This window comes from Musa acuminata, chromosome BXJ3-9 (genome assembly GCF_036884655.1).
Source record: "Musa acuminata AAA Group cultivar baxijiao chromosome BXJ3-9, Cavendish_Baxijiao_AAA, whole genome shotgun sequence".
Taxonomy (NCBI): domain Eukaryota; kingdom Viridiplantae; phylum Streptophyta; class Magnoliopsida; order Zingiberales; family Musaceae; genus Musa; species Musa acuminata.
Window position 1 is genome coordinate 6,500,043 of NC_088357.1, and position 13,301 is coordinate 6,513,343.

The 13,301-nt window shown below is 44.7% G+C and overlaps 1 protein-coding gene across 5 annotated transcripts; it reads left to right on the top strand.

Moving 5' to 3' along the window:
* Positions 1-10,333: 10,333 nt before the first annotated feature.
* LOC135650222 (patatin-like protein 3) lies at positions 10,334-12,674 on the top strand. Of its 5 annotated transcripts, none has more exons than XM_065169460.1 (3): positions 10,334-11,392; positions 11,557-11,660; positions 12,336-12,674. In XM_065169460.1, the coding sequence occupies exons 1-3, from the start codon at positions 10,484-10,486 to the stop codon at positions 12,523-12,525; spliced, it is 1,203 nt and encodes a 400-aa protein (XP_065025532.1). In that variant the 5' UTR covers positions 10,334-10,483; the 3' UTR covers positions 12,526-12,674. The 5 variants fall into 5 exon arrangements, with proteins under 5 accessions (XP_065025532.1, XP_065025534.1, XP_065025531.1 ...); XM_065169462.1 differs by having other exon boundaries at positions 12,345-12,674; XM_065169459.1 differs by having other exon boundaries at positions 11,598-11,660.
* Positions 12,675-13,301: the final 627 nt, after the last annotated feature.

The window sequence follows — 13,301 nt, forward strand, 5'->3', positions numbered from 1 at the left end:
TGCTCTGGATATTGGATTTAATTGTGACAGACATAATTAGTCAAATTTGGTTAGAGGGTTGTGCCCACAGCTAGTAGTTTTTAATTTGAGATGTTGGATAGCCAGATCCTCCACTCCTGAAGGCTGCCATGAATCTTTCAACAAGATCAAGAAAATTATTGGATGGGAAGAAGAAAAAAAAAGATAAGAAAAAGTGGGACACAGCCAAATAAGACAGCTGTTCATGGATTGGGAGCAGACATCGAGATCTCTTGGAGATTTGATGATGACTAACAAGAAAACACAAAAAGTCTTGAATGAAAAAGGGTATCAGATTGAAGGTCAAACAACCCAATCTAAAAGAGTTACCACAGTAGCCTACTGTCCTCCATCTTAGCTCGTGGCTCTGTGTAAGGTCATGGTAACACCACAAAGCTTTGTTTTATGAGACCATGTTGAGCTCTCAGAGCAAGTCATTCTAATGTATTGTGTTGCCACGGATTGGAAGATGTATGATCAAGTTAAAATACAAAAGTGGAGAAGCCTACAAAAGAGCTGAGGCATATATATATATCACAAGATGTGCTAACTTTCAGGAAAGTAGAGCAGTGGTAGGTGAAAGAAGTTTAATGTACCAGCACAAATGCATGGTGTACCTGAAATAATAACAGGTTACTTGTAAACCTTACACAAACATTCATAGAACAGAGGGATGCAGAAAACATCGATAAGTATCCTCGCTGGAGGTTTATGAGGTACTTTTGGAAAACTTCAAATGCTAAACATCATGCAGGAAAGGGCTACTCTTAATTTTTGGTTTTGTCTATTTCTATCAAACCCAACTAGGGATATGTAAAAGGAAATATGGCCAACTCAATTTTTATATGGTCATTCATTATATATGGGGCATGTGTCATCTCTACAGCAATTCAGTATTCAAACAACCAGAGGCATGGGTGCTTCTGGATCTGTCCATACTAGATTCATGAGAGTATGCAATAAACATTGTCAAATTACTAGATCTGTTTATGCTTGTTAGTAGAGTGTCTAAATGGGAAGTTCCTCTCGATCAAAACAGAAAAATCTAGATCCTAGTCCTACACAATTAACATGCTCAAAGTGATAGATAACTTTATAGGTTCTGACCTTCATGCAACCCCCATAAAAATTTATAAGAAAACTTTGTCAAAGCAAGAGACAAGACATGTGAGATGGATTGCAAAGTAAGGGCGAAGGGCTAATCATGAATGATCTCACAGTCGTATAGTTGTGGAATAGCAAGAAAGAGGAAACTGGAGTAGTAACTCCTGCTGCTATAAACAATCAAGCATGGTGTACTCGAGCTTGCAGTAACTTCACCTTTGCTTCTCGATCATATTGAATTGCTTGGCTGGACAGTGAAGTGACGCAATAACCGTACTGCTGCATGATCCTTGTCGTCTGATGCGACATGATATAATCCACGCTGAACGTACTTTCTGCGAGAACTGTCGGTAGGAATTGACTAATCTTAGACTGATGTCATATAATGCAACTTTCAATTCCCATGGCATTTGCATATATTCCTTCTCATAATATTTTCATCACAAAATACAGTTCTTATTGGTGACAAATAGAAATAGGATAGACATGTGATGGAACTTCCACTAGCAAAGTAAATGATGAAATTTTGGCAACAGATTAGAACAAGTTAGAGAGATAGGTCCAGGGGAAAAAGAAGCACTTTTATATTGCACTTGGAGCAGAAGACATAGGAAGAACAAAAACTAGAGTTGGTGGTCCAGGATAAAGTGGTGTAGATATGATATCCTGAACACCCAACAATGACGTTAGGGGCAGAAAAGCCAGTTTCTGCACACACTAATGCTACAGATGATGATAACCATGATAATAACCCACCCACACTGATGCTTGCTCATGCAACAATTGTCATCAATTAGAAGAGATGTCACTTTTACTTCTTAATCAACTTAGAGTTGGGCATTCTCTACTTACTTTATGCAGAACAACAGAGCACTCTTCTTTGTATGCAAGCTAACATAGATCACTTTCAAAGAACATTTCTTCGGTATAAATAAATCACCAGAGGATGTCATGTTCATTGCATGCTTATGGTTGAAATCGAGTCAATAAAGTTCTCAATGGCATTAATTTGAAGTATTTTTGATGAGGATAAGGTTAGACCATGCTGCACATGCATGCAACTTTCTATACTCTCTTTTGAATTAGCTAACATTTGCATGTTTTTATATATATATATATATAAGAGAAAGTTGGGTTGCTGCAATTGTCATTCAACTATGTTCAAGTATATTTCAAGCCAACCCACTAAAGTTGATATCAGCCAGAGCTACCTACTTGATCTGATCAAGCTTGAAGCTTTTGGTACAGTTCACATCATAGAGAATAATAAAAGAGTAATCAAGTCACCGGTGCAAGCTGGTAATTAAGCTGATAACATTTATAAATGATGCTGTAACATAGCCAGGAAAATGCCAACTAAAGAATGCTGTCATGCTCATGCCAACAATTATCATATTTGTGAAAGAAAAAAATTATCATATTTTTCCTAGAAATCCCATGCATTCACCTTAATATTTTCATCCCAACCACAATGTTTTTTTTTATGCATGTCATTTTAAACCACCTAACTCTTTGACCATATCTAGCCTAACAAATATCTTCCAAAATTTTACTTTTATTCTCAGGAGCACATGATGATCACATAAAAGCCTGGTGTCTCCCTCTATTTTAACTATCTACCTTTCATTTTATGAACAATATCTTCGTCAATGTCTCCTTATAAAAATAATATACCTAACATAGATAAAAAAAAATTATTTTATAGGAATTTATTTTTCATTCATCTTAATTATACTCAATTCATTTTTATCATACTATTACCTAAATTATATTTTATTTACTTTGGCCAACAAAAAATATCTATGTATGAAATGTGTAGAATTTTTCAAAAATTTGAAAATCTAACTAATTAGTAAATGAATCCAAGTCAAAGATTTACTTCCTTGGAGCTGTGTAGAAATACTAGGCCTGAAAACTGTACTTTATTTATTGAAAAGAAAAACACAAAAATCCATGTATTTATTTACCTCATATATCAAAAACTTCACAATCCATATAAAAAATATTATTAGATACATTAATAAGAAAAAATATGATTAAAATTATCTCTTTTAAGAATACAAGATGCAACAAAATTTAGAATAATATCGGCATCTATTAAGGTACACCTGGGATCAACTGGAAAGTAATTTTTTTCATCACTATGTTGCACAAAGTAATCGAATTGTTCTTGTACCTTTTGTCGTTTCTGTGGACTATATACTTGAATCTTTCATGTCAAGAAAGAAAAGATGGCATCTCAACGAGATTGCACGAGTTGTTGAAAGTGGAGATAAAGTATAAGTGTAATAAAGCATTCTTAATTACTAGAACTTGCTTCCCTTTTTTTCTCAAGAATTATACACAATTTATATCAGCTTACCTCCACATATAACCCTCATGCCCCAAACCTCCTTAATTTTCATCTAATCGGATAATTGATAAGTCGATAATAATAAAATTTTAAACCAACTAAAAACTTATGAGGAATCCAGTAGATAAGATCCCGATCAGTGCAGAATATAGGAGGATCAACCTACGCTCTCTTAATCTGTACTATCAACTGTCAATCTATGTTCCTATAAAGTTTACCATACGAAAAGTTCTGTTTTTTCTTCTCACTCACTCTTGAGCAATATAGTAATGCTTATACTTACCCCTCAAATAGAACCTAACTTAGTGCTGCAAAATAAACCCCTCATAATTATGAGTTTATTTAATTATACACTCAACTCAATACTAAACATTGCTTTCTATCACTTTACTGGCTCAGCTGCCATCAGTGCAAGTCGTAAGACTTCCTTCCTTATCGAAGTACACTAGTAATGCTCAACACCGACCTTTGCGTGAAAGAGTAGCTAAGCTTTTATTGAATGCGGGGAAGAACCTTAAATGACATCTGCCCTTCACCATGATATATATGAACAAAAGAGGAAGCAACATGTACACAACGAAAGCATTTTTTTATGAAACAAAGAAAGAGAGGTTGAATAGCCCATGGAAGAAAAAGCCAATAACATAAAGAGGCCAACGTGTAATGAAGACAAACACACCTGCATTATCTTGTGGAATTAAATAACAAGTCCATGCCCCCGTGTTGTCACGGACAAACTTCGAAACAGGATGTTGGATGCAATGCTCATGTATGTCCGTGTCTTTTGGTTTGTTCATGCTCTGCACAGCATGTAGAGGGACTGCCGAAGGCTAAGAGTCCCATTGTAGGCTTGTAAATAAAGGTTGTGTCATGTGAACACGCGTGAGAGATTCTCGGTCTGTAATGGACCATCTTTAACCTTTGTTGTGCAACTGTTCTGAGCTTGTAAAGTCTCTTTGTAATTTGCATTGTCCATGAAGTGTTTCCTGGATTGTTTGCTTGTGGATCCCGAGTGAGGCGTTTTTCTAACTCGTTTTCTCTTTTGTAGGTCCTAAGGGACCGTGAGAGGTTTCGGGGAGGCTGACCTTTGCAGACGGACACGCAAGGGTGCCGCATGACTTAGGCAAAACCAGCTAAGTCCGTGACAGATGGTATCAGAGCGGGACAAGCACTCATAGAAACACTTGACATGCAAACGTGGGGGACCTAGTGGGGCTGCGTTGAGGGCAGCTAGCACGCGCGACCGTTTTGGGGAAAACGGACATTGAGATGTAGGGAAAAGGAGTCGCTCAGAGGAGCGGGCATCTGAGATTGGCATTCAGAGGAATGGCCAACCCTTCGTGCCAAAGGCACCACGAGGACAAGCAAGCTGGGAAGAATGTGGAGCGCACAAATGTTGGGATGGCTGAGTTTGAGTTACGGCTCAACGTTGACAACAACACTTGATGGTGCTCAAAGCAAGCGAGGCGCTTGGCAAAAGTCGAGACCATGTAAGGTGGAATGGGTTGTTCGGCGACCGAAAGAGTTATGCAAAGCTCACAGAGGTGAGGGGAATTGCTAACTCAAAGAATTCGGTACTCATGCAAGGGCTTGTATACGGACGACGGACTGTTCGTGGCCATCCCAAAGCGACCGGAGCTCGGCACCATGGAGCATTGGAACATTCTCTTCGGCATGCAAAGGATACGTCCGTAGGAGGCTGAAGTGTACAGCGAGTTCAGCATGTTGCTAGGCCTTGAGTGGTGCAGCGGTGGCTGTATTGACGTGGAGTCGCAATCTAGCAAATGCGTTTGCAGGAGGCAGAACAATGCACAGTTTGTTCGGCAAATCGGAGTAGTCCAAGGGGATGGTGGTCTCCGAATTGAAGAGAGATGTTGCTCCAACGGGATAGATATCCAGGAGGGATAAGTCCCGGCTCTCCAGAGGGAGAATCATGTGCAACGGACCGCACATGTTGAGGAGGAGTCCTTCAACAACTTCATGAAGCTCAACAGACTGAGCGAGCGGCGAGGAGTCGTCGCATGATCTCGCTTGAGAGAATGCATTGGTGGATGCATTGCAAGATCAAGTGGGGGAGCGACCAAAAGCAACACAAATGAAGGCACACTTGGAGTCGATATGGAGATCGGACTCAAGGGAGGGCTGACCCGTGGAATGGTGGGCGCGAGGGCCACCATCAACGCAATACAAAAACGAGGAGCGAAGCAACTTGGGTGTGACTTGGCGAAGTACCCAAGCCGTATGAAGTGAGTCGGCATAGAAGATGGAACATGGAGCGGAGGCACAGAGCTTTCCCTGGACAGAGGTCAAGGACATGAACTCTTGCAGAGGCAAGAGCAAAATCATGTTGTTCCATGGGTCCTTCTTTCTGTTGGAGCGGACTCACCTTGCATGGTGCCAAAGATGAAGGGAGCTTCTGGGCACATGCACCTTATCTCAGAGAAGCATTTGGCGAAGGAACTAAGGCGACTCAACTCGCAGAGGCGAACTTGGGTTCAGAAGGCCTTGGCACGGGGCAAGAGGACGCAAAGGCGGGTACTCTTGAAGAATATGCCACAGTGTTTCTATTCAAGTTGCTTGAAGGAAGCGGTGAGCAGCGGAGATTGTGTTGGTAGGGGCAGAGACCCAAGATCCAGACAATGGTGCACCATTTTCAGCGAAGTCGGTGGACTTCGGGAGCTACTAGGCGATGGACTGTCCTAGAGCGGTGCTTCATCTAAGTGTGACCCAAGAGTGGGTGGATGAAGGTCGATTGCCAAAGGAGCGAACAAAGTCGAAAGTGGAGGAGACCCTGCGATGTATTGGCAGAGGCCACACATGGAGGGTTCACAATTCGAGTTCACCCCACAAGGATCAGAATGCAATGGAGATGTCACCAGGAGGCGACATGGTGCAGCGGATCGTGGTGGAATAGTTCGCGGTAATGCGATACACACAGCACCCCGTGAGGGACTTGATCATATGGAGGTATGATCGGGAGCTATTGGAAGCTCCACTTCGGTGAACAACACGACGGCAAGAAGGGCTATGGATTCAAGGAGTGAAGGCCATGGTACCGCAGAGGCGGGTCTTCCGTGCGTGCATCGAATTTTGCATCGGGTGAAAGCTTTGGTCATCAGCATATGGGGGCTGTGTTCCACCAAGGGAGAAGTTCGAATGTAAGGACCAGTGAGTCCCATGGGAGGGACTTGATCATGCAGAGTTATGATCGAAGCAGCTGGAGAGTTGGACTGCTCCAGAACTATATTCGCTTAAGGGAGCCCGACAAGTCAGAGGACAAGGTCGAGTAAGCGAACGTTGCTACCAAGGAAGCTAAGGAGAACAGAATCGATGCAAATCCTACAACGTGATGGCAGAGGCCATGCATGGGGGTTGCAGTCTGTCTTTCCGTCGACCAAAGAGATCTGCTTGGAGAACCCAGAGGTGTTGAAGCAGGGGGTCGAAAAAGGGCGAGGAAGCGACGACGAGTCCAGAGGGACTTAGCTACCCAAAATCAAGCATCAGTTAGAATGGAGGTGGACTCAGAGGAGTGCCACAGAGACATATCTACTGATTGTGAAGAAAAGGGATGCAGATGCGAGGCGACGGATAGTAGGGCCATGGGCATGGCAGCGCCATGGTACCGCAGAGGCGGGACTTCCGTGAAAGTCATTGATCCCTTGCTCTCATGGAGGGAGAGCGCTTGGTCGTGAAAGGGGCCGAGAAGGTGGAGTACGCAGAGGCAAACTCCATGTACTGAGACAAGGCTGAAGGGCGAGGCCAAGGAACTTCGTAAGACCGGTGTCAACAAGCTTCTCATCAAGATAGCCGAAAGAGAAGGACTTCGGGTCATGCAAGAGTGCACGACCAAGGAACGAAGCAGACAGTACGCGGTGCTGTACCTTTGCTACTCAGTGGAGTAGGCGGCAGGGTTGATGGAGAAGACGGTACATTCCCAGGGGCGACCAAATCTATCAGTGAACTACTCCAAGTTGGGGTGAAAACTTCCGGCATTCCAGAAGTTCAATGGCATTGAGAAGGTGAATCACAGTAACTAACTCAATGCAAGGAGTGCAAACACTTCAAGTGCTTTAGAAGTGTGAGCAAAGAGCAGGCAAAGGCTAGTAACCAGCTCGATGCATGGAGTACAACCTCGAGGAGGCGGGCGAAGTCAAGTAACCTTTACCTTCTCAACTATTAAGAGAATGGGCAAAACCGAGTACCCCAATTCTCTTATCTATCCAGCAGAGGAGCTCTGCACAAGTTCAAAGACCCTTCGAAGATAATGGAAGACAATAGTTGTCAAATCCTCACCAACGGTGATCAGTGCTACTGAGAGTAGATTGTCCGCTTCATTTCCCAACGAAATGCCAATCGAAAGCGGAAGTGTTGCGAACCTACTTGGAGGTGACAACTAAGCGAAAGAAGAGTCAATGGACAAATTTTGTAGAGGAAGGACCCAAAACTTCAGAAGTTTGCGAAAGGATACTCGTTAAAGCTCCAACAAGCATCCACCCAGTTCAAGCAGCATGTGGAATTTTGAGAGACTGGCGCAGTAAGGATGGTCTTTTCCTTCATTTGGAGGATCCGTAGGAACCAACAAGGATCAACACAACTCAACCAACCCCACACCAGAGTCAGAGTCATTGGTGAGTTGAAGCAGCATGGCGGATCAAAGGTTCGACTACTCAAAAACAACAACGGAGAGCAGCTGGGAGCCAGGAGGCGCATTGCAGCTGGAGCAGGAGATTGAAGGCTCAGCAAAGGCAAGGAGTTGCAGTGTCGGCAAAGGCTTCGACGAGGACGTCGAAGGAATAAGTGGGGGAGAATGTCACGAACAAACTTCGAAACAGGATGTTGGATGCAATGCTCATGTATGTCCGTGTCTTTTGGTTTGTTCATGCTCTGCACAGCATATAGAGGGACTGCCGAAGGCTAAGAGTCCCCTTGTAGGCTTGTAAATAAAGATTGTGTTATGTGGACACACGTGAGAGATTCTCGGTCTGTAATGGATCATTTTTAACCTTTGTTGTGCAACTGTTCTGAGCTTGTAAAGTCTCTTTGTAATTTGCATTGTCCATAAAGTGTTTCCTGGATTGTTTGCTTGTGGATCCCGAGTGAGGCGTTTTTTTAACCCGTTTTCTCTTTTGTAGGTCCTCAGGGACCGTGGGAGGTTTCGGGGAGGCTGACCTTTGCGGACGGACACGCAAGGGTGCCGCACGACTTTGGCAAAACCAGCTAAGTCCGTGACAGTGTGCTGCCAAGACAAGTAGTCCTTCAAACCAGGAGGAATAAAGTGGTTGGTACCCATTTTTGTATTACACCATGCTTTGCACCAACCCTTCATTCATCAAACAAGGACTCCAAGAGGAGCCTTCCGATACTTTAGTTGATCAGCATAAACCTAACACTCGAATCACATGAAAAAAGTTGATTGACAATATCTAAGCAAATATAAAACAAGAAGTCTTTTTGAATGTCTATGTCTGGTTACTCTCTCGTTAAAAATGAAGCTTAGATATTTTGATCAACAATTTCGATGAAACAAAATTGAAAAATCAATTAGTCCATCAAGCTCGAATCATGATATTTGATATCAAACTATCCCTAGTATTTATGCATGGTAAGAAGACAGGAAAAAACTATTCGTTGATAAAATCAGATGATTTGTCATGATATGGAATCATCATTTGACTACGCGTACCACGTTAAGATTTGATATATTAGATATATCATTGATCTCGTATTCTTGTCTTGCTCCTCGTCAATCCCTCAACAAGTGAAACTTACCCCGCACCCAGAAACTTCCAATCTAATTAGAATAAACCTAACACCAACTTACGTGATTAATGCCAAACATTGGGATCAAGATTGGAAAATTTGATACAAAGTATACCAACAAGGTAAGTGTTTTTACAGACAGATACATACATCATGCTGCAAAATTCCATTTAAGCACACATTCGGACCACAAGTAAATAGAGTGTAATTTATGTAAAATTTTCTAATGATCATCTAAACAAATATACAGGCATAATTTAAAGCAAAACTAGCTATGGTTTGGAACTGAATTAATTAGATCATATATACTAATCTAACCAATTAATCATTTGCTATTTTATTTGATTTTTAACCCAATAAATTATCAAACTTATCCAGGCTTGCAAAAGATGAGAGTATTGGATAACTCTTTTAATCGTCAAATTCTTAATTCTTTTTAATATTTTGATTTGATTAATGTTAATTAGTTTTTAAAAAACCTGATTCTTATAAACAGGATGGTGTTTGTGTCATAACATCTTTGTAATCTAGTTAATAAGGATACGATTCACGAAAATAATTTATGAAGGACAAAGTGTAAAAAGGTGAAACCTTTATGTTAAAAAGGTGAAACCTTTATGTGACCTATCAAGTTAATAAATTGATCCCCTTTTGTAAGTAACTATTAAAGCCATGTAATTAAAAGATATGGACAGTATTACCTCTATATTTTTCTTCCTTTTTCTGATCCCCGCGGGCCATAAAAAAAAAAAAAGTGAAGCGTGGCGCAACCTGATTCGCCGCTGTCACTGTCTCGTCCGTCCCCGACACCGTCCTGGGATCCATGCGATCGCGTCCGATCCCCAGTACCGAAGCCGTCGGTGACCGCACGCACCGAGGTCCTCCCACACGTGCAAGCCCATCTGAACTCCCCGCCGAGTCGTCGCCGAATCCCCCTCCACCGATCCGACGCAACCCACGCGTCACCCAGCCTTCGTCCCACTTTCCGCAGCGCATCTCCCCGCCTCCGATCTCGACCGTTTGCGGCTCATCCGACGGTTGCTGCGGCTGACGTACGGGTCAGGCCCACGTTCCGCTAACGTGCTCCGTGGTCGTGACCCTGACCTGCGCGCCTTTCCCCTTGGCTATTTAAGCTGGAAGAGCAGTTCGCCGCCTTCCAAGCTCGAGTCCTCCGTTCCGTTCCAGATAAATCCGGTTCGGTTCTTTTTCTCCGTGGGGCTCGACCGCTTCCATCACGCTCTCGGAAGGATGGCGTTCGTCGACGCCGACAAGCTCAGTTACGAGATCTTCTCCGTCCTCGAGAGCAAGTTCCTCTTCGGCCTCGACGACCCCAACAAGCTCTTCTTCCCCACTTCCTCCTACTCCTCAGCTGGCGCCTCCCCCCGGACCGCCGCAGGTGCCCGAGGAAGGATCCGGATCCTGTCCATCGACGGCGGCGGCAGCCCCTCCGATGCCCTCCTCGCCGCGGTCGCCCTCGCCCGGCTCGGGTCCTCCCTCCGTCACCGTTCCGGCGACCCATCCGCCCGCGTTGCCTACATGTTCGACGTCGCGGCCGGCTCCGGCGCCGGCGGCGTCCTCGTCGCGATGCTCTTTACCAGGGACCACGACGGTCGGCCCTTGTTCTCCGCAACCGACGCCCTGCACCTCCTCCTCTCCGAGAGCCGCCGCCGCGGGCGCGGCTTCTCCTCCGGGAGGGGCCTATTCCGTGGGATGTTCCGTCGACCCGGGAGTTTCTTCCGTCGGATCTTCGGCGACGCGACGCTGAGGGACACCGTCAAGCCGGTGCTCATCCCGTGCTACGATCTCGCCACGGGGGCGCCGTTCCTCTTCTCGCGGGCTGACGCGGTAGAGGCAGACGGGTACGACTTCCGGATGTGGGAAGTGTGCGCGGCCACGTGCGCCGACGCATCCACCGCGGCGGTCGATCTGCGGTCGGTGGACGGGCGGACGCGCGTCACCGCGGTGGGCGCCGGGGTGGCGATGGCCAACCCTGTGGCCGCGGCCATCACGCACGTCCTCCACAACAAGCCGGAGTTCCCGTTCGCGGCCGGGGTGGAAGACCTCATGGTGGTGTCTCTCGGCGCTTCCGCCCCCGCGCCAGCCGCACCGGGTGCCGCTGAGCTCGTCAGGATCGCTGGCGAGGGCTTCGCCGACATGGTACGGATTCCGGACTCCCCCATCTCCTTTCTCCCGCCCGCTGCTTTCAGTTTCTTTTCCTCTTTCTTCGAGACATTTTCTAGCCCTAACCAATTGTCGGTAGAAAACGTATCCTGACCGTACATTCTCACAATCATCTATGATCAAATATTTTGACGGTTCAGATTAACTCATCAAAAGCCGTGGCTTTTGTGATCATCGTCAGGTGGATCAAGCGGTGGCGACGGCATTCGGACACCGTAGAGCAAGCAATTACCTGCGCATACAGGTAAACCTTCGACTTCTGTGAGCAAACTATACCTACTGTTGGGGTAAACAACTTTATGCCATGGTCTCGGGACCGACGCGGCTTGTTCTGGGTCCGAATGACGGGAATCCCCCGGGAGATTCCTCGGAACAGTAGAGGTCGTCGACCCGCTGGTCAATTTGGCCGGGGAGAGGGGTCGTCGTTTTCTCCGGAAAAGGACTCCCCGCCTGTACGTCCGGCGAGACACGCCTCGTCTTCGTTCCTACACACAGGTCGGGTCGGAAGCTTGGCCCGACCCCTCCGACGATCAAGTTAATGATGTCCGACCCGACCCCTCTGACGATCAAGTTAGTGATGTGGAGAAGAGTGCTCTATCTTTTTTTCCTTTTCTCTCGTATCTTAGAACGCGACGTTATTTATAAGGGGTTTGAGTGTTACCGGATGCACCTGCCCACTGGGAGCAGGGTCGTATCCCCTGATGACGTCTGACATTGCTGTTGGCGTGTCGTGATGAGGCGAGTCTGAGCGATCGTTGATGGGCCTCGGTTGGCGTTCCAGCCCATGCTGGTCAGGCGTTGTCAACCCGTCAGAGGCACGGGGCGTCAGTTGATATCACGAGGGTCTTGTCATAATTATTGCCCTTATCACCTATAATAACGTGGTTATAGCCACAGCCGATGGATTGTTCATGGATAGCCTCTGCAGGACACCGCATTCATGTCGGGAAATTGCACGCCAAAGACGACGAGCTCGAAGAGCTCGGTGGAGGCAGCAGAACGCGTTCTGTCACAGCGACACGTGGAGTCGCTGCTCTTCAGAGGGCGAGGAAAGATCTCGGAGCGGACCAACGACGACGAGCTCGACCGGTTCGCGGAGGAGCTCGTAAAGGAGGAGGAGTGGAGGAAGAAGGGCTCGATCCCAACATTGTAGACTGACTAAAATAAACCCAACTAAACTGAACAACCTTATTTTGGCTTCAGTTTCTTTTATATGGTTTGTACAGTTCGATTTTAAATTATAATAATTGAAAGAGCACGGTGTCTATGCATGATCCCTCTCTCACCCCATTTAATAAAGTAAAGTAATAAAAATATATTTGTGCCAAATGTGATAGATTTAGGTCAATTATAGTAGTATGATATCTATCAGATTACTCCGACGCATCCAAACCAAACTTTATTCTATATTTGCCTATTGATTTTTTCTATCTAATTATATCTATTATTTATTTTAAAAGTAATTATTTTCTTAAGGTCGTTATTAAAGTTAATTTTGAAACAGGATACTAATCACATAATAATAATAATAATGAGGTGATGAAGCAGTTGGCTAAGATTGAGAGTTCCAACTTCTCAAAGCCCATTCAATAAAATAAAACAACAAAGGTATATCAACTCTTTGATATCTATCAGATTATATTTGCTAATGATTTTTTCTACCCAATTGTGTGTTATATTTATTTTTAAATTTATTATTATTTTTTCTCAAAGTCCAGTGTGAAAGTTTACTACGAATTAGGATACTAACTGTATACTAATGGGGTGGTGCCACAGTTGGTCAGCACATAAGTGATCCCTCTCTCACTCCATTTAATAAAGTAAAGTAATAAAAATGTATTTGTGCCAAATGTGATAGATTTAGGTCAATTATAGTAGTATGATA